At 41.9% G+C, this 26193-nt stretch overlaps 1 protein-coding gene across 1 annotated transcript; it reads right to left on the minus strand.

Annotated features, from left to right (window-relative positions):
* Positions 1-286: 286 nt before the first annotated feature.
* col9a2 (procollagen, type IX, alpha 2) lies at positions 287-19325 on the minus strand. Its single transcript, XM_061740993.1, has 32 exons — positions 19098-19325; positions 17803-17877; positions 17135-17170; positions 16966-17028; positions 15894-15947; positions 15525-15560; positions 13354-13377; positions 13156-13209; positions 12982-13035; positions 11883-11933; positions 11736-11792; positions 11603-11656; positions 9241-9294; positions 9059-9112; positions 8316-8369; positions 8160-8213; positions 8016-8069; positions 7865-7918; positions 7732-7785; positions 7002-7046; positions 6856-6909; positions 6726-6779; positions 6587-6640; positions 6436-6507; positions 6037-6072; positions 5887-5931; positions 5429-5461; positions 5163-5309; positions 5021-5075; positions 4716-4904; positions 4557-4634; positions 287-1588 (listed from the first exon to the last, which is right to left on the minus strand). The coding sequence occupies exons 1-32, from the start codon at positions 19167-19169 to the stop codon at positions 1383-1385; spliced, it is 2076 nt and encodes a 691-aa protein (XP_061596977.1). The 5' UTR covers positions 19170-19325; the 3' UTR covers positions 287-1382.
* Between the last annotated feature and the right edge of the window lie 6868 nt (positions 19326-26193).

Below are 26193 nucleotides of genomic sequence, written 5' to 3' on the forward strand. Positions count from 1 at the left end.
TCTTATTACATTTTTTGGAAAGACGAATGCATGGCTGTTTTTAAACTCATACATGCTATGAAACTGGTTCTCATTGCAGGAAACATACACATGCGTTGAGTAACGCTGTATCATCTTGACGAATGATGGCCACTCTTGTCCTTGATGGCGTAAGCGAGTTAAAAGCTGAGCATGAGCAGCGTTTAAAGGCAGTAACTTTATTTACATTAATAATTGATATGTTTAAATAATAACACAACTAATTGAAATTAAAAGGATGCTGAAGGATTTTCCATTCCCCATACGATACAGGAAAACATTTTATTGTACAAAAGGTTCCTCTTTATTTGTTTAGGAAAGCTGAACATGCAAAACATACCCCCTTTTCTTTAAACAGATGAATGGATAAAGAACAATAAATAGCTTCAAATCAGTAATCCTGTGAAAAGTTGACAGTGGCATGGAAAGCACATTGAAACTGTTAACTGATTCGTTTAGAGGAAAAGTCGTTATAACTGTGGGAGCTGCACATTATTCACTGATTTCATTAATACAGAATTTTTGCTGGTGCATATCGTAACCCATTACTTTTTCTCTACATAATAATCAACACACATTTACAAAGATTTACAGCACTGCATTGTGGGAGATGGGAGTGCCCATTGGGATATGCTGTTGCCAGGCAACAAGAGGAAGATAAAAAGCCAGTCGTTAGTTTCTAAAATGAGACTAAGGTAGAAAGCAGGGGATCGGGAGAGGAGGGAGGAATTAATGTACACGAGTTAAATCAAGGATTTCACTGAAGCTTAGAGATGAAAAGATACATTTTACAATACAGTACTGAGTGAAAACTCAGACTGCAATCATTTATTGATCCGTTTTTGTACATTTTAAGGCTTCAGGTGTGATGTTGCAAGAGAGACAGGGCTTTTAAACTTTAAAAAAAAATATCAAACAAAACATTGCATATATATATATATATATATATATAACCATTTAAAGTGACCACGGTGGGAAGAAAGTCACCCTCCACCACGTTTGGTTTCCAGCTCCTCTCAGCTCATGGATGCTGCGTTGATGGGAGACAGCGAGATGAATCTGTTCCTCTCTCACTGCTGAAATAGTGATGGGACATTTGGACGGTACAGTATTCAGAAGGATGTGGGTGGCTGTGAGCTGCTGTTGTCATGGTGATGTGGGGGATTAAGGTCATGATGTGTCACCAGTCAAAACATCAGGTTGTCAGATCTAGGGGAGAGTGGGGTGTCTATACATCCAGTCACCGTACGACATCACTGTCCCCCGTCTCTCGTGCTCGATGTTGTCCGACAGAAGAGTGGTCTCTGTCCTCTCTCTCTCCGTCTCTCCTGGGTGTTGTGAACTGCTGATGGAGAGACTGTTCTCTAAACATTGGGTCCTTTGATTGTGCCTGCCTCCTGTAGTCTCGGTGAGGTATACGCTGATGCAGCCAGACACATCGCTGCCTCGCAGAACCCTGGGAGACCTGAAGGGCCGGCCTTGCCGGGATGACCGGCCTCTCCAGCTGATCCCTGAGGTCCTCTCTCGCCAGGTCTTCCATCCCGCGCGACACCATCAATGCCAGGAGGACCTGTGGTATGAAACACACTTTTTTGTCAAGTGGGAATTTGAACTAATTTTCCATAGGTCAAGATGGCCAATTGTATAAAATCCCATTTATCTTGAAAACCCCACTCTAAACTTCAATAACCCAAGTGTGATATATGTATGCATATATTTAAGCGGTGTGTATGTGGACACAGGAGTGTGTCTGTGTTTTTTTTTTTGCAGCATGAATTAGCGTGTGCTGTTGCAATCCTATTACATTCTCACTCACGAGCATCTGTTAAATGACTGGAGTTAATGATGCCTTTAAAATTCTTTTCAGCAGCCTCTCCTGTGGCAAGAGATGTAATGCCAAGTCTTTCAGTTGCTTATTGTTCTCTTCCTCTTTGTTACCTGTTCCTTCCATGCTACCCTTTTTTTATGAACATTTTCAACCGAGCCATAGAAAAAGCTTTATGAATACAGTTTAGTGCTCATCTCTATGCTGAGCTGAGGCGGAAATTATGTTACATAAAAGCAGATGTGACAAATGGCAAGAGTTTGTGAAAAAAGCAGAAGATGAAGGCTTATTCTATGTTTATATACATAAAAAAACACAAGATAAAGATGAAACATTCATTTCAACATTTCCAACAAGACAAAGGAATAATCTTTTTTGTACAACCCCAGTTCCGGAAGAAGTTGGGATGCTGAGTGAAAAGTAATTAAAATCAGAATGAAGTGACTTGCAAATCTCATTTAACCATATTCTTTGAATATCTCAACACCTACACTACATAGAATCATTACATAATAAGATCTGTGTGCATAGCAAAAGGCAGAAAAAAAAAAGCAATATTGGATCACTATGATTTTTGGGCACTTGTGCACTCTTCATAAAAACATTGTGTCTGCAACGATCACTGCATGGGCTCAGGAACGTTTCAGGACGATGCTATCTAAGAACCCACTTCAACATCCCATCTAAGGAAAATACTGCAACAAATGCACGACAAAGCTCGTTCGTACAAAAATAAACTCCATGCACGTATGATCCAGAAATGCCACGGTTTTGTATCTGGAGCAAATGCTCAAATGAAACAAATCAATGCAAAGTTGAAATTGTTCTGTGGCCACATAAGTCAAAGTTTTTTCCATTGTGGTTTCGAAAAGAGGGACCCAAAAAAGAGGCCAACAGTCCCATTGTGTTATCAGCTCAGTATGGGAGCACATTTGCATCTACGGAATGAGCAGCTTTCACATAAAATGTCAATGATGAAACCCATCTATCATCAGAAAACTTCCTTTTCAGGGAAAGCCTTGCATATTTCTGCAAGACAACGATAAATTGCATACCGCATCCATTACAAAGGACTGCTTTTATAGAAGGAGAGTGTGAGTGTTGAACTGGCGTTCCAAGAATCCAGATCTTTCACCCACGGAAAATAAGTTCTGCTGCAATGCAGTGGTGCAAGTTGGTTTCCTTTGCTAGCCAGTTATCACTATTGTTTTTTTTTTATTGCCTTTGCATTAATTGAACTGATCTGAAATGAGTATCTTAAGATGACATTTGTATAGATTTGATGCTGTATAAATAAAGCTGAAAAGGAACTGAATTGATTTCTCACATCATGAAATGAAGAATGCTACAAAGAAGACCCAGAACTACTGAGCTGCTCAAATCCTATAACAGGTAAGAATGGGACAACATCCCTCTCTCGCTTGGCTCCCCGAATTCCCAGATGTATATGGACACATGTTAAATAAAAATAAAAAAATACACATGTGTAAGATGGTACATTTCCTCAGTTCAAACATTTGGTGTTTTCTGTGTTGTGTTGTGAATAAAATGTGGGTTTATGAGGAAAAAAAGAAAAGGAAATAAGTCAATGATAAAAAGTATTCCATCATAATTGGAATAAAGAAATGCACTCTTTCTTAAGAGTGTAAAAAGAAAAATCTTTGGAATCTCTGATCCAGTTCTTATTAAGGCTATAACTTATTAACAATCATAGTTAGAAAAGCTTCAAAGCTAGATGAATACCATGACCCCTCAGGTTTCATCAAAAAAAAAAAAAAAAAAAAAAAATCAGCAGTAGGCATTCTTGAAAATAAGAAAGGTGTTGCCCACGGAGCAGGAGAGGGCTGGGAGAAGAAAGCAGCGCGTTTTCAGGTAGTTTCCTCTGGTAACATTGTGATTAGAAAAATGCTAATTGGAAACTGATGAGAAAGCAAAGTGGAGGTCTAGAAGACCAAAAAAAATCTCTGTAAGAAATGCTTGTGGATGTGTTGAAAAAGAAATCGCACCTGCTAAAGACCCTCAGGAAATCCTTGCAACCACTGCACGTTTCCTGTCTCCCCTCAGTGAATCTCAGTATCAGAAGTAGCATTTTAGATTCAAGGGCCAAAGATGATGTGAAATAACTTTTAAACCACACATTTTAATTCGGGGTAGCAGTTGAAATATGCAAACAAATGTGGATGCATCTGGCCGGATGCAGATTGCTGGAAAAATGAAACCTTTGGTTTTACTAAAATATTAGCAGCTCTCTCATGCACTGTGTTACAAATTTGACCTAAAAGTTGTGCTTTTATACGTTTTAGATGGTAACATGAGCAGACAGGGTTGCAGGATGTGTTTTGTATACATGTATGCATATAAGTGCATTTTAATTTTTGCTTCCTTCCGGAGATGTGAGCCATTCTGGCAAAAATAGAACAAACAACTGCAAAGTATGAAAAGTTGTGCGGCTTGGAAAACAACCACTACGCTCCAAGAATCAGAATCACCCTCAGCCTGATCGGTTTCACGTTCCTCTGACCCAAACATGAGACAAACACAGATGCCATACTTCTGAGGCAGGCTTTCCACATCATTTACCTTTGGTTAAATGTTGACTGACTTGTGCTTGATGGAAGTGGATGGTTTCCTGAAATGTTTCAACCTTCTGAGCTAACTAATAGCAAGTATTGGGAAAAATGCATAATCCATGACAGAAGACTTCAGCTCTGACCTTGTATTCCTGGAACTCCTGGTGGTCCTGGGTGAGGTTTACCTGGATCTCCTCTCTGTCCCTTTGCCCCTCTCTTTCCTGGGAAATATGGTTTAAAGACATTAGTTAAACTGAATGGAAATATTTCCATAGACTAATGTGACTTTTTTTGTTTTTAACCTTTAAGTCCTGTGTTTCCAATCTGACCAGATGCTCCAAACATTCCAGGGATGCCACGGGCCCCAGGTAAGCCATGTGGCCCCTGGGGTCCAGTTGACCCTGGGGGACCAGGGGGCCCCGGAGGTCCCATGACTCCGGCCCCACCGAGCACGGCCCTGTTGGCGCTCACCGCTACGGCTGCCAGCCTCTCTGCAGCAGAAGAAACAGCACCATCACTCTGATGAAACAAACTTTGATGCTGCAACTGATAGAAGCAATTTTCCCAGCAGACATCAAAGGGGAATATCAAGGGTGTAGATGTTCACCTTGCAACATTTTGAGTACCACTTCAATGATATGCTGGTCGGATGCATCGCGTCCCTGAAAAGCGAGAGAAAGAGGAAACTGAGGATTGCAGAATTGAACACAAAACACAAACGTTGTTGTGAAAAAGTCAACTGGACTTACGGTTGATCCCTGGATGCCCGGCATGCCCGGTACTCCGCGCTCCCCGTTAAGTCCCCTTGGACCAGACAGTCCGGGCGGCCCCAGGTCCCCGGGTTTACCGGGGTCTCCTGTGGGTCCATTGTGTCCAGTGTCTCCCCGGATTCCTTGCTACAATGAAAAGAGCATTAAAGAGGCTGGAAAGTTTGGGGTGTAAAGGAGTTAACCATCTGATGTGTAGAGGGTAACGAGCCAATAGCCATCAAATTTTCACATGGTAATTCTCTCACCTGTCCTTTGGGCCCAGGTTCACCAGATATACCCTGTCACAGCAAAGACAGACAGTCATTTTCACATCATTACTGCGATCTATCAGCAGCCTCAGGGGACACGCACTGAGTAATAAATCAAGTAGGGATATCATAAATGACTGCCTGAAGATGTGTCTTCAAAGAGCCAGTGTGCACCACTGCTTTACTAGCATGTAAACAGCTTATTTGCCATCTGGATTATCGCAGGGATTTGTATGCAAATTTTAAAAAGCATGCATCTCTTCTTAGCTGTGGTATAGTTCTAACACACCCTGCTGTATATCAGTCTGCTTTGATGCCTTCAGAATGAAGACTTTAAACCTTTTATGTCTATCCCAAGTCTGAAAGTTTTAGATTCAGGGACTTTGCTGGAGTCTTTTTATATATATATATAGTAAAAAGTCTGAAACTTTGGGTTGTGCTTTCACAATCTTTACCTTTTCACCTTTCTCGCCAGCCAATCCCTCGACGCCTGGGTCGCCCTAAAAGCAGCAGAAATGAGACAATCAAGAGGAGGAGGCCAGAACAGAGAGGCGCCTGCTGTTTTGTTAATAACAACCCAATTAAATAGAAATGGTTGTACTTACGATGTCTCCCTTTGGACCAACTTTGCCTTGAAAGCCCTGGAATTGGAAATAATATGTGTAAATGTAGTCCAACCAGTATTCTATGATAACTTAAAAAACCCAAAACAAAACAAATCAAAACAAAAACAAACTGAATATTGATTGAGGCCAGTTATTGTGAATCAATAAAAATGTTGTCTCATCACTAAAACAAGGAAGATGAGGAAGCTTGGATCATTATTTATTTTCCTTGCTTCATTCAATGAGCGGAATTCATTTGAGATTTATTTACAGTTAAACACTGCCCCCAATGGACAGGTCGACTTAACTGCATTACTAATAAGTGACTAACTAAGCTTAGATACACAGTCTACACGCAGCATTAGGTTGATGTTTTCTCTTGCACACATGCACACAGACCTGGTCTCCCTTAGTTCCAGTAAGACCCTGTGCACCTGGGACACCAATGGGGCCTCTTTCTCCTTTGTTTCCCTATTTGAAAATGATATGTTAGAAGTGCATCCTGTATCCATCCCAAAACACATTTACAAAAGGACTAAATGCAACTCACCGATTTTCCGACCACACCCTGTGGCCCCGTGGCCCCCCGCTGGCCCCTGTCACCCTGCAGAGGTCAGTACAGCTCAGTCAGTGTGGTTTAAAGCAACAGCTGTTGACATTTTAATGTAAATCTTTGATAAATCTTGTACCTTAGGTCCAGGGACTCCTTGCATACCAGGCTCACCAGGAATGCCAGGCTCACCCTACAATTAGTGCAATCATTCAGTTCATGGCGCAGTAAGTTTGAGAGACCTGTAAAATGCAAAGATGCAAACTTACCTGAGGTCCAGAAGCACCAGACATGCCAGCATGGCCCCTAGGACCAGGTTCCCCCTAAAACAAAGAGAAGAACATGCCATAAAGACCAAAAATAAATACATTTAAAAATAAATGAGATGTTAACATGAGACAATGGTAAAACATACCTTACGTCCAGATCCTCCCTTTGGCCCAGGAGAGCCTGGTAATCCCTACAGAAAGAATTAAGATGAGTTTAAACAGTGCAAAATGAAACTGCAGCTGTATCTGTGTCTGGAAATATAGAGAGTAAAGGTGAAATTGCAGGCGAGAAGTGATTCTGTTTGTATCTCATGAAAGAATAAAACAACTTTGAGTGACAGCAGTTGCCACAGACCTTGCTGTGCTCTAATGTATGCGTGTGTGTGTGTGCACACGTGCATGCGTGTGTGTGTGTGTGTGTGTGTGTGTGTGTGTGTGTGTGTGTGTGTGTGCGCGTGTGTGAAGGACATAACACAGGCCAAGTTCCAGTGTCTACAGCAGTGTTATTGTCAACGCTGTGATCACACGGCAAAGTCTGCATCTCATGCTCCATTACCCCTTAGTCAGAATGACACACACATACACATAATGACTCACTTGAGCATTACCCACTGGACTGATTGTGATAAATGACCTGCAGTGGGAGGGAGAACGCCGTTTCAAGGTGGTTTATATTCTAAAACAGTGGGTCAAAGGGTCGCTGTTCACCTGGACGAAGGCCCAGAAAACAGAGAAAACCAAAATTCACTGGCTGCTTCGGCCTGATTTCACAGCGGTTTGTTTGTGTTCTGGCTGTGACAAACTGGTCTAAATGACAATAACTGTCTTTTGACTGTGATTTATTTAGTTCTTCATCGACGATGCAAGATCACTCACCGCTGTTCCCTGTGGACCAGAAGCACCAGGCATTCCTGCCTGTCCAGGACCACCCTACACAGAAATGAGCAGAAGCAGGATAAATAAGCATCTTCAACTCAGATAGAAGCTATTTTTCATGGCACAAGCTTACCTTAATTCCTGGAGTACCAGGTGTGCCATCTTTTCCATCAATACCCGGCAGACCCTGAAAAAGCAGGCGTGATGAGTCAGTGGGCTTCATTTGGCACACTATCTGAGCACCTGCTCAACTGTGCAATGTACAAACAAGTGCCTTTACTCACATTCTCTCCCTTTTTGCCGACTCCACCTTGTGGGCCCCGGATGCCTTGATTGCCCTGTAGAAGACGTGACAGTGAATTCACAATGCACATCAGAATAATTCTACACACTCAAGTTCAGCAACATGCTTCGCTAGATTTACCCACTTTGTCTCCCTTGTCTCCTGCCTCTCCAGGTGGTCCCCGAGGTCCCTCCTCACCCTTCACAATATAGGAAAAGGCTTTTAGAATGCTTGAAAATATACTTATGAATGTTGTTTTCTTTCAGCATTTGTGCATTGCTCTGTGCGTGTGTGGTCTTACGGGAGGCCCGGGGATTCCCACCGGCCCACTGATGCCCTTGTATCCACGAGGGCCCTGCAAGAAAAACAACAAAGTGCTATGAATCACTTCAGTTCAGATCAGAGACGAAGCTAAGTTGCAGAAACCTACTATTCATTGTGATAAAAGGATAATTAGCACTTAACTCACTCCACTAATGGGAGCTTCACAGGGATCCAGCCACTCTTGCTTTGGCACTAAGCCGGGGTGCTAACTTGGCTAATGTGGCTAATGTTAACAGTAAGATGAATGGATAGAGCGGATCATTAACTACAGATGGAGGCACCGCGGACCCGGACAACCCCAACTCATTACAAAAGGAGGGAGATTTTTGTTAGTATCCTTCCCACATGTCCCCCCTTCCTGGTAATTGATGGTGTTTATGTAGTTGGGCTAGTCTGGCTGTGCTACCTAGGTACTCATCAGAATAGAAAGTATATAAGGATGTAAAATATATGTTTGTTAATAGAGATTTTTATATTATACACATAGCCCCAAGACTATTTATGATTTTTCTATTTTTTATTCCACCTACGGTATCATGTAGATTATTCATGCACTATGCACTTTGCCTTTTGTCTCTCTATCTTTTTTAACTGCAATGATGAGCCTGCACAACCAAGATTTTTACCCATGTTCCTTAGTAATATGATGTGACAATAAAGATTGAATCGTGAATGAAGTTTCATGTAAGTGTGGTTAAAGAAATGATCACATGTACTTACAGCTTCTCCTTTGGGACCCATCATTCCTGGATAACCCCTCAGACCCATTGGACCCTTAAAGAGAACAGAAAGACATCAAGATTTGCCCTTGATCATGGCCAGAACAAAAGTATAATATGCCAAAGCATTTGTTTTGTTTATTTAGTTTTTTTAATGCCAGTTTTGACAAGCTGTCAGCATACCGGTGGTCCTGGGATACCCTGTTCCCCAGAGATGCCGACTTCTCCCTTGCCACCCTGCAAAAGAAGAAAATAAAAGGAACAAGCTGATTAGCTATTTCTCAATCGTCTATTCTCTTTGGAGTTCATGTTCCAGCTACCAGTCGTGGCAAACAGAAAATATTTTCCCAGAGCTGAGTTCTAATTTTGTCGTGTATGTTGGATTCAAGAAAACTTTGAGCTGAAGAGAGAAAATACTTTTGAAATCAGCCTCTGAAGGTTGCTTTTGATGCCTTAACTGGCCTTTGAAGGCTGAATATTGTGTACTTGCTGAGTCAAGCTTGACAAGGAATCTAGCTGAAGTTAATTGGCCGGCTAGGGCTAGCTAATCAAAAATTAATGGCCCAATTCAAATTTTCACACTCACAGATTTATAGACTTTGAGGCGCATTCCTGCTTAAGTGAGGGCTCTGAAGTCGTCCCAATGTCTGACTCATGACTGCTTAGGGCTATGCTGTGTTCTTCTTGAAGCCATCAAGAAGCCTTTTCTGTGAGTCTGCATATTTGCAGGCTTTACTGACGCACATTGGTGACATTAAACACAAGTGTCCTGCACTAATTAAAAAGTGTCCGTAAGGAAAACCTCTCTGGAATGTCAGCACCTTCCAGAGAGATGAGAGCTGGAACCACAGGAGGGTTTCAGCTAAACTTTGACAACATTCCCAGCTCCCACTCTGACATTCAGAGCTGAATGGAACTGTGTTGGTTTGACATCCACTGGATTCTTGCTATTTTTGGTTCTGGTAATAAATTATTAAATAGTGAAATTCAACAAACACAAAGTGATTAATAGAAACAAAAATACAAAAGTAACACTGATACTACATACTATCAAACTCATAAAAAAGGTTTTTAGGTGAATTTGTTATCTATAACATTGTTGTGGCTTAAGTGACCGGAATCATGTTCTCATTTGCTTCTTCTTACATCTTTTTGAACCCCCCGTGAACATTCATGTTTTGCCCTCAGCTGAATGGGAACGTTTACGCTATTGTTTGTTCTCTGTATTATAATTGATATATAAAGATTGTATAGTGCCTAAGAAAACAGGGCAAAAAGGGAGATATGGCAGTCACAATGCATCAGAAAAGCTCAGCTTCAATCAACAAATCCACATTTTATTTTTAATACATTATATGTTATTGAAAAACTGCCCTTTTTGTTCATAAGATATGTGTGTTTTTATATAATTACTAGCATAATTACACTTAAATAGTGCCATAAAGGCATTTCTTATAGTTATTTGTAAAATATATTTTTAATCTGATAAAATGTCCTAATCATCCATCCATTCAATTTCTTCCTCCAGAAATAGGGTAGTCTGAGCAGGCATCCACGGAGAGACACGGAAGCGTTTTCCAAGTAGGAGTTATCTCTCCGGTGAGTCCTGTCCTAATGCGACATGTCCAAAACACTCTTCCTAGAGGGAATCCAACAGGCATCCTGACTAAATGCCCAAACCACGTCAGCTGCCTTGTTTAATGTGAAGGACCACTAATTCTACTCTGAGCTCCTCCTGGAGGACGGAGCTCTGCAGAGTGTCCTTATTTCACAACTGTGACAGAACAGGGTGAGCTTTTGGGTGGGGGGGGCACATCACTCACAAAAGCTAATTACCACACAACAATTTCATCTCATTCATGCTTTCATTTATCATTTATACTTGCCCAGTTTGATAACTCAAAGCTCAGGTCGTGCACCTGTTTTAGTTGATTGGATTAGAGATAAAACAGATGGCCTTTCTTAATCTTCAGTTCTACAGTGATATACCATGCAGAGAGAGAAAAAAAAAAGCATTTTCATTGGTAGCTAGTGGAGATGTCAAAAGCTCCTGCTGGATGTCTTTAAGAACATGATAAGACGGAGCAACAATGAGTCAAAGCAGGTCCTCTCAAACACCAGGCCTGTCAGGAGTGGTTACTAGGTGTGCTTCATCATCTAAGCGCTGCCAGAAGGTTCATAGTGTGGGAAGATCAGAGGCTAACTCCTTGGGCTTGGCTAGCCGCTCCCTCGGAGCTCAGTCTGTGCTCATTAACTCTGCTTAATACAGCGGAGTGAGAGCTCTGTGCGCTCCCCGACTCCCTCACACTCGGCTTCATGTACCTGTTCCCCACCGCCTCTTTCATCTGGGTTGCTGCTCGCAGATTGCAGGGCCAGGTCCCTGCCTGGCTAATCGCGGCCAGATTAGTGCAGTCATGTGCCTCGGGGGGCTTCATTAGGGCTAATCCTTTGCCTCCTCTGGACTTCCACAGAGGCTAAGTGTGAAGCGCTGTGCAACACAAACATGTATGGGTGTTTGCGTGAGTGTCTGTACTTGGCTGCTCACCAGTTTTCCAATGCTGCCAGGGTCTCCGAGAACACCTGCACGCCCCTTGTGTCCCTGGAGAACAACATTTTGTCACGGCGGATATCATAACAATTTATCAGTAAAAAAAAAAGCAATCAGAAACACTCATCACCTTGACACCATGGAGTCCCTGGGGGCCTTTTAGTCCAGCGGGGCAGTTGAGAGGACACTGGTGTAGAGAGAGAGAGAGAAACAAATGGATTAGGAAATCTTAAACTGTAACAAACCCTGTAAAAAGAAGAGGCCATAACATAATTACCTGGAGGTCTGCACTGCCCTCCTCACCACCAATGAACTTGCCTGGAGGGCCCTGAACAGAGAGGGGGCACAAGTCACATGGTCACAGTTTGCAAAGAGTTACATCTTTTCTCCTGAACTGAGTCAGCATTCCCTCTCATTTCTACCTACCCCACCCCCTATCCCCTTACCTTTTCTCTGTTTATAGATTAACTTAGGAAGTGATGTATCTAAGGAGTAATGTATTCCTGCTAAAGTCAGATGAGACAGTCCACTGAACTAATGGGGGTTTATTTGTCTTAAGAGAGCACTATAGCTAAACAAATATACTCCCCCGGGCTGGGAACATCACTCTCAATGAAAACACCCTCCCCGTGCCTTTTTTGGAGTCACTCAGTTATGCACACTGGAGACTACACACAGCTTAAAAGTGTAACCCTCAGAACTGTTTTGGTATCTCATCACTTCTTGTCTGCTGGGAACTGTACAAGCAGCGAGCTCAGGATGCTGTTGTTTTGTTGTTTGTTTGTCTTTTTGTAGTTTTTCTTTTTGACACATTAAAAAACACACACACATCACCTGCTGCTCCGGCTGAATCAAAACAAGTTCAACACAGCATTAGCATCCTCCACTGCCTCTATTCTGCAAGCAGCTACAATCGGAGTGAGCAAGCTATATGCTTGATTAACCCCAATGTGCCCTTATTAGCCTTGTTGCTGATCTCATGAGTTTCACTGAAAAGACTTCTGTCATATGAAATTAATAAGGTTATATAAGCAGTACTCCACTGTTTATGTATGGGAGCTGAACTTACACCGTTTATCCACTAGAGGGTAATAAATCACCCAAAAAATGTTCCACACAAATAGTTGTGTATGCAAGCTCAATCAGATCTTTTTTACCTGCTTTTATAGGTACTAATTTACGTTTTATGTGCTTAATTTCCCTAGAATTCTTATTGCTAGTTTGATCACATTCTTTATGATTAAAGCTGAATTCACGACCATCTCACTCCCTTTATCACATGTTCCACAAGCGTTTTAGCTACAAGATCATCATTGTCATGTTATAAATCTCAGTTATAGTTTTCCTGTGTAACTAATACTAAAAGGCCACTTTACTGGCTTCCCGGAAGGTCCAGGGAGTCCTGGAGGTCCGGGCGATCCCAGTATACCCTAGATGAAGATGAGGGAGAAGATATAGCTGTTAATAAAAAAGCTGACAATGAAACAGCTTTAGCACTGTATGGTCATGAGGCATGAGGGAATTATGATTAATTGAAGCTGCTCTTGTACCTTTGGTCCAGTTTGTCCAATTTCACCAGGGAGACCAATTGGCCCCAGAGCTCCCTAAACCAGGCATGACAAAGGCAATGTGTGCAAAAGAGAACAAAATATGTAAATATTCCATCAGCCACCAATTAGTTCCACACCTCGCAGCAATGTTGTTAAAAAATGAAGCCATAAATGTGTAATATTGGACACTCTACTTACAGCCAGGCCGGGAAGGCCAGGTCCCTGCGTGGACAGAAAGGACAAATGGGAAAATCCATCAAAGGATGAAATTATGTCTACAAGAGCCAATTTATATCAAATGCAGTAATTTGATAATGCATGCCTGCAGGATTTAAAGGGCAATTACACACACAGAAAACAGTCAGATTGTGTTTATTAGGAATTATTTCTTCTAACCAAAGTTATCAGAGCTATAGGAAGGTTTCATTTATAGTTTGGATTTCAAGCATGACATTGAATGACTAGACTTACTCTCACCAGCCGCAACTGACTGCATCTATGTAGTGTTTATAATGTATAGAGTATAATGGGTGATGCAAGTTAGAAGGACACTGAGCACCACCTAGTGGTGCCTGACTGCACTACACATGATGCTTGTATGTATATAAGATGTTTTTAAAAGGTAGTGGTTTTATCCGGGATTCTCATCTGAACAATGCTGAATGTCAGCTGTAAAAAGCACATGCCATATTTAGATGAAGTGAACTCAAAAAGGGCACAGCTGGTCAAGCAATCAAGCATGACAAAATGAAAAAAGAAAGACCCCGGAGGTGAGCATATGAGACCAGCTGGGTTACAATATGGCTGATAGTAGAACAACCAGGCCTCAAACAATCAGCCATAACCCAGTTAATTAGTATCTTGACAGCCTTATAAGGTTTTTTTTTTTTTTTCTCTGCACCTTTTCATGTTTATGTTGATCAGGAATGTTTTCATGATGTTTAAATGATTTTAAATGCAAGATAAGCTATATGTAAGCTAGACCCAGCAGCAGCTTTTCATATTTTACATTAATTTTACATACATCTCCTTATCCAAAAGAATTTATCAACAAATGCTGACTGGAATAAAACATGATGCATGGTGACATGATGTAGCACAAAGCAATGTGCCCTATTTACATTTCTTGTATGTTTTCACTTTGTCCCTAATTCAGTCAAAGAGCTGCAGTGGAAATCACTTTAGACTAGATGGGAGCGAGAAACTTCCTTTATTTCCCACTCAGCCTCACCTATATCTGTTGACCTTGAGATGATATGAACACAAACAGAAAACAACAAAATGACTCCATGATAAATGTGTGGCATTCCCTAGAAACAAGCAGACCAAAGTCTTTCTAAAAAGACTGTTCCATGCAAATGTTGCATTGATACTAATTAGGATTCCAGTCTATCCTGACCTAAGATTCCTTAACAAGAAGTTAAAAAACAAGTGTCATTAAAACTTTGATAAAACGACAAAACTAGGGACACTTAAGACTTTTGCACAGTACTTTAAAGCATCGCAGTTTAGGGTTTAGAAAGTTTCAAAGCTGGAGTGGATGTTCAAAAACGCCCCTTCTTAAAAGAGCATCGGATAAACCTGTAAACTGGAATCCAGATTAAAGCAGGGAACCGCGAGCAAACCTGTTCGGCTGGGGTTAGCTTTTAAATATCAAAAGATTATGAGTTGCTAAAAATTCCATCAAAGGGATGTTTCATCTGCAAGCTGCAGGTTGATTCCCCTCGATAGCAAAAAAAAAAAAAAAAATCATTAATCTGAAAAAAAATAGCAAGAAAAGATGTACTTTTCATCTACCAACTCCTCAGATTTATAACAAGTGGTCTGATTTCATTAAGGCTTAACAACCCAGCTCACAGGGCGCCCTGCAGCCTCAGCTGCAGGTTACCCCATATACAGAAACTTATGTCATCCTTTCACCCTACAGCGGTTGGAGTCGTGACCTGTGTCCTCTCCCGCACATCATCCCCCTCTCTCTCTCTTTCTCTCTCTCTCCCTGCGTTCCTTTTCTCATTGTTGAAAGTAAAGGCCACTAGTGCCTGAACTCATTATGCGATAGCTGCTGAAAACCAGCTGTGGCAGGACAACCTCATTTAGAATCGCAAAATACTTCCCATGCATCGATGCACGGGTAATAATCCAGTAAAATCCTACGGTACTGATCAGACGTTTGGATCAAAAGGTCCAGCTCTGCAGAACCGCAGTGAGCATGCTCCAGGATAATCCTGCAGGTGATTCTTTTGTTTTGAGCTAGCAAATTCCACTATGCCTGACTTCCTCAAAGACAAAGGAGTATTTCTGCAGACATTCTCTTAGAGCGCATCGGTTTTTGGTTTATTATAATTAATAACTGAAAATGACTGACTTACTGGAGGTCCTGGCTCACCGCTTGGACCTAGTTGCCCCTGCGCACAATGGGAAACAGACACATCATCACAGAGGATACATCACAGGATCTTTTACAGATAAAGCAGAACAACCTCCTTGCTGAATTAATTTAAGAAATCAAAATCATATTTAATCAGTATGCTTAGGAAATATGTAGTGAAAAACATTCTCCTGTAGTGCAGAGCTGGATATCATCCCGGGCATCAGTGTGATGAGATGAAAGAGGACACTTCTGTCTTATTTATTTCATTTGCTCACTGATGCTTTCCAGCCTCAGCTTCTCTATCCACCTCAGGCGCAGCGGTGCATTTCTCCAAATATTCAGCTCAAGTTGAGGTTCAGATACTCGCCTTCGGGCCAGGGCTCCCGATTGCACCTCGATCACCCTTTGCTCCGATCAAACCCTGAAGACACACAGAGACGGATAAAAGCAGGCAGATTTCCTGTATGTGAGCTCAACACATGCAAATGTAGAAACGACACGTGGCTCAGGAGCTACAGCCGACCCGGCAGTGGGTTTCACCACAAAACTGGTCAAAGTCGATACTGGTCATGGGGGGTAATTGGGAAACAAACCGGAAACTGGGATTCCAGGCCGGATTACTGGCTAAATCTCCAAGGAATGTGGAGGTGTGTGTGTCTGTGTGTGTGTGTGTGTGTGTGTGTGTGTGTGTGTGTATGTAGCTGCACTAATCACTAATCAGCTACATACACTAGTCAGCATGTGATCGTTTGGCAATGATACCTAATTTCCTCCTGATCAACCACAAAGCAGCAAGTTGCACTGACTGGCCTCAGGGAAATTGCAACACATCCGGTATCAGGTAAATCTAGAAATTAAGCCTGAAATCCACCTCCATTTTCACTTTCACACTTCCACAGATCGCTAGATATTAATTAGTGTTATTGACAAAGGACAACTTTAAAGAGAATTCACCTTTTAGCCAACAAAATGTTGACTATTACAGTAAATCACCATGACCACAATAAATTAGGAAATTGAAAAACCAGGTATCATGATAATATAATTGTTATTAAAGTCTAAATGTTAAGGTCTTTAAAACATTATGTTAAAAGATATTTTATGAAGTAATAGATTCCTTTTATGAAACATCAGAATTTACATCACAATACAGCTATCCGATGATAAAAATGAATGGTTTTAAAATAAGTAAATTAAGAAAAAGTTAAAAAGATGTGTGGGATATGTGAGTATCTTAAAAAAAACTTGTTATAAATGTGGTGACACCTGTGAGATGTTTAGAAAAACAACCCAAAAAGCAGTTTTAAGTCTACTCCTCTACGTTACAGGCCCTTCTGCTCAACAATGACACCACCACCCCCCAGCATCCACCTCTACAGATCAGGACGGGGGGGGACTCACTCCCAACAGCCCACCCCAAAAACACTGAACCCACTCACATCGATGCCGTTCTCCCCCGGCGGCCCGTCTGGACCCGGCTCTCCCGGCTCTCCCTTTTGTCCCTACAGTGAAACACAACAGTCGTGAGGAAAGCCAGGTGTAGAGATAAACCCAAAGTTAAAGATGCTGCACTAATACACTGAATAAAAGAAGGCAGTGCAAACTTACAAGTGGCCCAGGGGGTCCAGGGGCTCCCTTCTCTCCCTGTAGATACAACAAATATGTCAAGCTGGAACTCCTTTGAAGTCAAATTAATAAAGACATTTCAAATGTTGGACAAAGTTATGTTCAATGTCAGATGGCTCCTCTGCATAAAATCAGTCTTTGTTTCACTTTAATAATCATGTGAATGAGCTCATTCACCAATCTGTAACGCCTTCATTCAGCCGTGGATTTGTTGATAGAGGTACACCCTTTAATTTAAATTCTTTAGTTTTATTTTCCCTCCCTTTTTCTTAAAAAGCTAACTCGCTTGTTTGATCCCAGATGAAGCAGCCAAACACGTTATCTCCTCACAACCAGGCTGTTTCCATCTCCACAGGCCCAGCCGTGTCTGTTTCAAACACCTTCGTACAACCTGCCTCTTGTTAACTCTCAGAATAACCTGCATGTATCACATTACTGTGACACACAGTGCGGGCCGAGCATGGGTCCCCTCTCAAAGACCCCTCTCTCGAGTGGGAACAGAGCTCTTTTGTGGCCGTGTGTTTTCATATGCAGCGCCCCCCGCTGGTAAGACTGCGGTACTGCGGGGCAGCGCTGCGTCCGGAGCTCCGTCAGTACAATGAGGATCTTTGTGGGGGAAACCTGTCGGGCAAACTCGCGCGGATACTCACATCGATGCCATCGGATCCGGGAGTGCCAGAGGGGCCTGGGAGGCCTGGCTGGCCCTGAGGTCCAGGCGGACCCCTCTTAAACACAGACGGAAAGAAAAAAACAAAATCCTGTGTCACTGATTGATTCCAATTCAAGAATAATTGCACAAAATGTCAGAATATATAATGAGTAGTTTATACATGCATACAATTAGCTCTTACAATTAGTTGTACAATACTATAAATAAGGGTGTTATAATATTTAAAAAAAAAATCTTTTTAATTTTCAATGTATGTAAATGTATTATTTATGTGCTTGCTAAATATACGAACAAAAGATTGCATGAACCTGATGTGCATTAATTGAGTAAATATTACTGATATTCAGTAATTTTTACCCAAACCGTCATGTACAGAAGCTATAAAATAAAATTAAAAACAGTAGATTTTGGTTGGGTTACTCCACGCAGGACCTGAGAGCATCATGAGAAAACAACGGTGAGCAAAGAAGCAGGATAGTGGTGAATAAAACTGGCATAAGTGAGAGGTAGGAGCAAAACAGTGGTGGAGGAATGTGGGCGGGAGGGGTCATGAGAGCGGCACTGTTAACCCCCACCTCCCCCCACCACCACCAGCCTGCTGCTTGTCCGAAATATTGTGGTGTATTAAGTCTGGTGCAAGAAATGTGGAAAAAAAAGCTTTTTTTAAAGAGTTTCAAGTGTTGAAATTAAGTAAAATAATCCAAGACAGATAAATCTGCTGTAAGTGAGGAGGATAAAGCGTAGGCATTAGTGTGAAGAATGGGCTTTCACACACAGCAGGCAAAGTTTGCATTCGTGTGTCAGCACACATTGATTTTTAAAGGCTGCTGAGATTTTTCTTGGAAACAAAGGGGAAAGTGTCAACTTTTAGCTAAATTCCCCAGTAAGTAAGCATCCTCTTGGCCCCAGAGGAGCAATGCAGGTAAAGACAAATCCAAGACTTCAACAGGCAGGAACTCCTCAGCTTCATAGAAGTCCGTACATGATTAAGGCTGGTAATCCACAAAAGAGAGTCCAGATTTCCTCAAAGTCTTTCAAAGTCCCCTTCTCTGTCACATACATGCAAAAAAGCCAGTTGGTGACTTATGGATCTGGGTTTCCAGGTGCCATAATTTTCAACACTTCTACCTACACCACAGACTGCAAACAACCTGTAACATGACTTGAAAATGTCCAAAGCCCGCCGGCCCTTTCCAGAGGCCCCGATCCCCTGAAACCCTGAAGAAGGGAGGTAAGCCTGAGCAGAGCAGGTCTCAGTCTCCCTCATCCACTCACCACTTGGGCCAGAGCCAGGCACAGCGTCTGTAGGATAACCCAGGTCTTCAGCGAGGTTGAGAGAGCAGCCATGGTCCCTCTCCCCTGTCTGTCTCTCCTCGGAGCAGCAAATCCTCTCTTCTAGCTCCTCTCTCCGCTCCTTCACTCCTGTACAGGCCGGCACAGTGCAAAAGGGGGGAAAAAATCCTCTCAGGAGGAGAGAGCTGAGAGGGGGAGAGGGATGGATGGACGGACGAGGAGGGTGGGGAAGGAGTGCAGGGCAGAGTAGAGAGGGGGGTGGATTGTAATCCGGTCCCAGCCGCCAGCCCATGAAAGCAGAACAAAAATACTTTATTTACCCCATTAAGCACAGAGGAAAACACACATTGACCTATATAGAGATAAAGTAAATGTTAAAAGTTAGAGCGGTTATAGTTAGGGCAGGGTACCACTGTGATTGGACGCTTTATGAATAAGTCATGGGCTTTTTTTTTTTAAAAGAACTTCTCTAAACATACCAGAGAGAGCTCCAACTTTTAAAAATAGTACAACCAACAGTGCAAAACATCTAAACAGAGGCCTTTGATTATGTCTGGCATAGTGTTGTAAATATCACCAAAAACGTCTTGTAGCTACTTAACTGCACAGATGACAATAATCTGAAAGCTATAGAAAAAATAACTTAAGGGGAGAAAAAAACACAAGAAAAATCTGTAAACCATATTTTACTTAATTACCTTTGGACTCAAAGAAATACATAAATATCAAAGGTTGGGCTGTCTATGCTTTGGACAAAATTACTGATTTGGTGCCATCTAGTGGCAGTTACGCAGAAAGAAGCATAGTTCCCACACAAATCCAAAAACGCTTTCGAAAGCCAAACTAACAGGAAAATGAGCTCTCAGTGACACCTACCGTGCAGGTGCCGCCTGAAACCCAAGTTAAGCATTTCCTGCTGTGGCCACTAGATGGCAGCAAATACACACCGAGAGACGCATGTCGGCCAGCCTACTTGGACGCCTCCACTGCAGCAACTGAGCATGACATTTCATGTCCTCATGGATAACAAATGAAATAGTGAGGATGCTGAGAGGGGATGCATTTATTAGTAAATTGTGATCTATTGCACACTGCGGGGAATTTCAGCACACCCCATAAACAGCAAATGAGAAAAACAGCTCAGCAGTGGCTCCTGTGCTGTATTTGTTTCTCACATTTTTACTTGTGCACTCTATAAATCAATATTAATTCAGTTTTTTCCCCTTTTTTTAATTTAAAGGCCAAAATTAAGACAAAATATAGATTGCTTTAGGAATCAATAATAATTTGCATCTGGGATCATCCTTGCAGTGTGCTGCTTCAAACTGTGACCTGCAGTTTTGCCTGATAAACCCCTGATGTCACGCAAATGCCACTGTTATCAATCCCAGTTTATAGAAGTATATCTTTGAAAACCTTATCAACAGACAAACATCAACCATCTGACTGGGACTCGGAGTGGTTGAAGAACCCCATATATGGTACGGCTGTACCATACATTTTTTTTTTAAGTTAGTTTTCTAACCGTTACATCTTAAGTCTTAATAAAAATCCAAAATACTTTTTTTCTTTAACATCAAAGATAAGTTTCAAGCCACCTGCTTCACCGACTCACAAAACGAAAGATATAACTCTACTGTACATAGAAACCACTAATTTTCGCTGCCTGTTTAATACTTATCCCAAATGATTAAATACCAACCAGGAATCTGCAGACACGTTATGTAATCAGTCAGTTTGTTTGACCCTGTTTGCCTTTAACAAAAAGGTTTGAGGATATTAAGATAAAAACAAATATACTGATTAAGAGAAATTGGAATGTTCCTCCTTGACAAACACTAAGGGGAAGCCGTCCCTTTTATATCGGAGGAGGAGAGAGATGGAGTGATTGGAATGAACCATTGAGGCAGGTGAACGTAAGCAAACACGCTGCAGAAGTTGTCTGTCTGAATTAACTCCGAGGAGTTGTTTCATTTTATCAGTTGTGAAAACAATTCATAGGTTAGCTTTGTATATTTATTTTTTTTGATTATGGAGTGGTCCAAAGGTCTTCGAAATTCGTGTATCAAATATAATACATCTGGCGTTTTAGGGATAAACAGTAAACTCACTCGGTGGTTTTTGCCGGTGACATGGCCATCTCCACAGCGCCAGCAGAGCATCTAAACGAAAGCTCTGCTCTAAAACTTGAAGGTAAACAGGGATAATTCAGTAATTGATTTATTTATTGAGGTCATGACCCTTTGTCTAGATTATGTGGGGAAATGCAGCATTTTGAATTGACTTGAACTTCTTCCAGCAGCTGTATTTTTTTAAGCCATTGACTTAAGTAGCAGGATACATTTGCACAGCTGAGCGCACACACACACACACACACACACACACACACACACACACACACACACACACACTGGCTCTGCCAGGTATGTTGCTTTTATGTCAACGATTCAATGATTTGAGGCAGAGGTGAGTGGTCATAACTGCACGGATGGCAAACTGCGACTTGATAATCGTAACTGTTAAACTATGAAATCATTATTGATATCGTAAAGCAGACACCTGGACTTAAATGAGTCGCCTATTTAAGTGGCAGCTGGTGTTTGTGGAAAAACACTGTATATCTCACTAAGCAGTAAAGCGAGCAGGAGGCTGCATACCTCCATCCTTCACCTGGTTCTCCCCCGGAGCCTCTCTGGGGCACCAAAGAGCTCACTTTTGTTTTGGAAGCTACTTTTTTTTTCTTCATCTTTTTAATTGGGACTGGTTAAACATTTGACATCAGAAATTAGGTGCATCCCTCGTGGTTCCATGTGCGGAGCGGCTATAATCCAGATAATTAAAGTATCTAGAGGAATAAACAAGCAAAATTACATTCTGTGTACAACCCAATATAATATATTTAGTTGTCATTAAGAGTCCAAACTGTATCAAGTTTGTCTTCTTTTATGAACAAAAACAAAATTTCTTTGAATATATAGATCCAAAGTTGGAATCCTATTTATGCAAGTGAATACACGAACGACAACTATTGAGGCAGTCTGAGAACATCAGGACGTTACCAGTTTGGGATTCGTGGCGTGTGCTGTATCAATCCACAGCAAGTGTCCACATGGAAAAGTATTACCAGACAAACTAGCAAATTCTCTTTGTGAACTATCACAAAGTACAAAATGATAGACAAATCTGATGGCTAAAAAAAAAGAAATGTCAAAGCACAGTTGCTGTTGCGGTGAGGAAGGATAGAACACGATGCGTAATACCCAGCGTCCTCGTGACTGTCTGTACTGAATGACGGGTCGTTCATATTATTTCTTGAGTTCCGGCTCTGAAAAACAGACAGAAAAGTGTTTCATAACAAGGGTGAGTGAAAGACAAAGAAATATGTCTCGCCTGTTCTTCACTGAAAACCCTTTAAACTTCCATTTTTCTCAAGATCATTAAATTACACTGATATCATCTTACTTTGTCTCGGGAGAGAAAGATAAATGGGATTGCGCTTAGAGAGGAGTCGAGTATTTATGGTGTGAACTTCGCAACGACCGTCGCAGCAAAAGTTCAGACGGCGAAGCGGAGAGGTGGGGGTGTCCCAAACATGTTGAGGGAACGACATTATCCAAGGCAGAACACATACACCTGAATATTTCAAAAACATTGGCCGACAAGGTGGCTCCCAATCTCCAGAAGCTTTTAAGAAGATAAATATTTCAACATCATGACAATCCCAACACACCTTCCCGGGGTAAGTATGCCACCCTTTGGGTATTTTATGGAGAAAGACAGAGAAGCATAATCCTTTCACCAAAAAGCAAAAAAAAAGACTAATTAAAGCTGCAAGCAGCGATGAACGGGCCCTAGCGCATGCAATTTTTACCAACAAAGGTCAAGGACTCAAAACCGAGTCCGATGACACCACCCACGACTCTCTATATAAAACCAATCAAAAGTTATGGCAGAAAATAGGAACTATCACATATCGACCAATCAGAAGAAGGGGCGGGGCTAATTCATGCCAATGAAGGTCAAGTACTCAAAACCGAGTACAATGAAACCACGCACAACTCTTTATGTCAAACCATTCAGAAGTTATGGCAGAAAGTAGGAACTATCAAATATGGACCAATCAGATGATGGGGGGGCGCGCTTTTTGGCGTCTATCGTCGCCAACGGAAACGCTTTTGACTGAGAAAATGTCCATCGTCGCAGGATTGATACGCACATTTTGATGTATAAAACACCTGGGTGCACGTTACGGTTCGGGCGAATAAACGGCCAAAGTAATGGCATAAATTGCGCCAAAATTCAAAATGGCCGACTTCCTGTTCGGTTTCGGCCATGGCGTCAAGAGACTTTTCTTTAAGTTGCGACATGATACAGGTGTGTACCGATTTTCGTGCATGTACGTCAAACCGTATTGTGGGGCTTGAGGCACAAAGTTTTCTAGGGGGCGCTGTTGAGCCATTAGACCACGCCCATTAATGCAAACCATGAAATATCAAATTTTTCGCCAGGCCTGGCTTGCGTGCAAAATTTGGTGACTTTTGGGGCACGTTTAGGGGGGCAAAAAGGCCCTCATTTCGTCGGAACAAAAAAACGAGAAAAATTTAAATTCCTACAGATACAATAGGGCCTTCGCACTGTCAGTGCTCGGGCCCTAATGAAGTAATGGAACACTAGTCTTGCCCAAACTTCTGACTTCTGGCAGGTTTACTGATTTTTAGGCTTATAGTCTTAGGTCCATGTTGTTACAACGTCCAATAAATCCAGCATTCCCGGATTGTTGTATTTACATAAGAAATAAATATCCCACAGCCTGATGTCTGACAGCCATGTTGGTACAAGCTGAAGCTTCACAATAAAGGCCCAAAACTTGCACATTTACATGATTCTACATGCTTTCCACACAAATGTGCAGGTTGTGTATGTGTTTCTTTTGTGTCTATGCACCACACTGTTCATTTAGCCTCTAATGAGAGAGAATGGGGTGTTCTTACATACATTAATTTGTCACAATTCTCATCTTGTCACATGTATGTTGTCCTTTAAAATACAAAAAAACCTAAGGCTCTAATCCCATGTCAGAATTTCTACCCGTACATTCTGTCCCTGTTAGGTTCTGGGCTAGTGGACAAGACGGTTTCTTATGTCTTACATAATTTCAGTACCGGAAGGTGTTGCAATTTTGGCTTATTCGCGAAGGGTTTTACTCATTTGTTGTGTTTATTTTAGTTGAGCTTAGAATTAAAGGGATCTTAGCTTGAACTGAGCCCCAAATGACAAAAACAACCACGCTGACTGTTCCCAATCTGTACACAATCTGTCAACATTTAGCTCTGCTGAAAATTATTATTGGAACTGAAAAGTAAAAAGGACCGGTGAGTATATATTTTTTTTTGCCTTGGAAAGGATTCCGACTTGATGGTTTTCCAGTTTTTTCATGATAAGCTAACTGCAAGCTGGACACAACATCTTGTTAAGCTGAAAACAGATATGACTCCATATATTTCTCAGATGATTCAAATAATTTCATTTTCATTTAAATTGGAAAATAGTCCCTCAGGCTACGGTCGACTTCACATCACCTGAGCTCGGCTTAATCAGTGCTGTTTGGTTGTTACCTGACAATCTATCAAGACATCAAAATAATAATAATACATAAGAGGACATTGTGAGAACCAAAATGCACGAACATTCAGAGAAACTGAGCGTCCACAGAAATGCTTGGCCCGCTATGATGTTCTTCCTATGTTTAAAAACTGAAGATGCTTCATCCAGTTGTCCTTTTCAATACAAATGATCTCCCAGCCTTGTCAAACTTTAAACAAAGGGAACGAAAACACCGGTCGCTCCCAATGCTCTCTCTGAAGCTTTCTCCCTGCTCAAGTTTCAGCTCTCAGTGGAATCCAACTTAACTCAAATTTTTCAAACGCTGGCTGTCTCATCTTGCTTCGCAATGCTTTACAAGTGGCGAGCGGTTATCAGGGCTCTCAGAGAGATGCATGAACTAACACACCACCCAGAGTCCACCGATATCTGATCATCACACATCCTCACCCCTAAATACACATCCAGCAATCGTCTGGCCTCCACTCAAGCGCACACCACTGAACAAAGCAAGCGCGTACATGTACACACACCCCCGCATACAAAGGGCATGCTCATGCATTTATGTAGAGCCTTACTGAAATATTATGAATGACGGGGGAGGCTACGGCTCTGCGCTTGTCTCCAGCTTTCTGCTCCCACTTTTCCGAGAAAAAATCTGTTTCCCCTCTTTAATATAACGCCAGCGAAAAGCAGAGAATGGAAGTCGTCATTAGAGTCTGAAGTGAAGACAGAAGGACACATAACAAACACACACATGCACCGTGGTGGTGAGGGTGACAGACAGGGTAAATATTATCTTTGAGTGCAGGTGTGAGGAGTAGCAGTGGAGCGATAACAGAGAGGGTCAATAGGAGCTCGACGGGTTTTGAGGTTTGAGTCGACCCCAAAGCCGTCACCGTTTCTGGCGCTTTATTGAATAAAACATTGGGAGGAAGGGAGAGGTCAGCCCCTGACAGGCTGAGGATATACAGGCGTGGGACGTTTGCTTATCTGATATGAAACATATTCATCAGGGTGTTTAGTGGTTATTCTCTCGGTGCTTCAGTTAGCTGCAAGTAAACCTTTCTGACGTGTAAGATGATTGAGGATGAGGTATTTTTGAGCTGTCATTTGTTTGTCAGTCACAAAGCTGACATCAGAATACTTTGAAGGTGCGTGCACCGTACACAAGGGGAAAAAACGCCTGCATATAATAGTGTTGAATCAACTTGAAACGATCTGTGAGAATCCTGCTCTGCTTTCTGTGCACTGTCAATGCCGTGCTTTTGCAAAATATACTGTCTGTCTGGCTTCTCACCGATGCTGGTACCTGAGCTGAACTTGATGTAGCGGCAAGACCCGGCTGCAATGTGTAAACTGACCTCGAGTCACAGGCTGTCAAAGTGATGACCGCTGTGGAAAATAAAAACGAAAAACACACGCACACACACACACACACACACACACACAGACACAGACACATTACTTAGAAGCC

The sequence above is a fragment of the Cololabis saira genome, chromosome 15, assembly GCF_033807715.1.
Source record: "Cololabis saira isolate AMF1-May2022 chromosome 15, fColSai1.1, whole genome shotgun sequence".
In the NCBI taxonomy this organism is placed as follows: domain Eukaryota; kingdom Metazoa; phylum Chordata; class Actinopteri; order Beloniformes; family Belonidae; genus Cololabis; species Cololabis saira.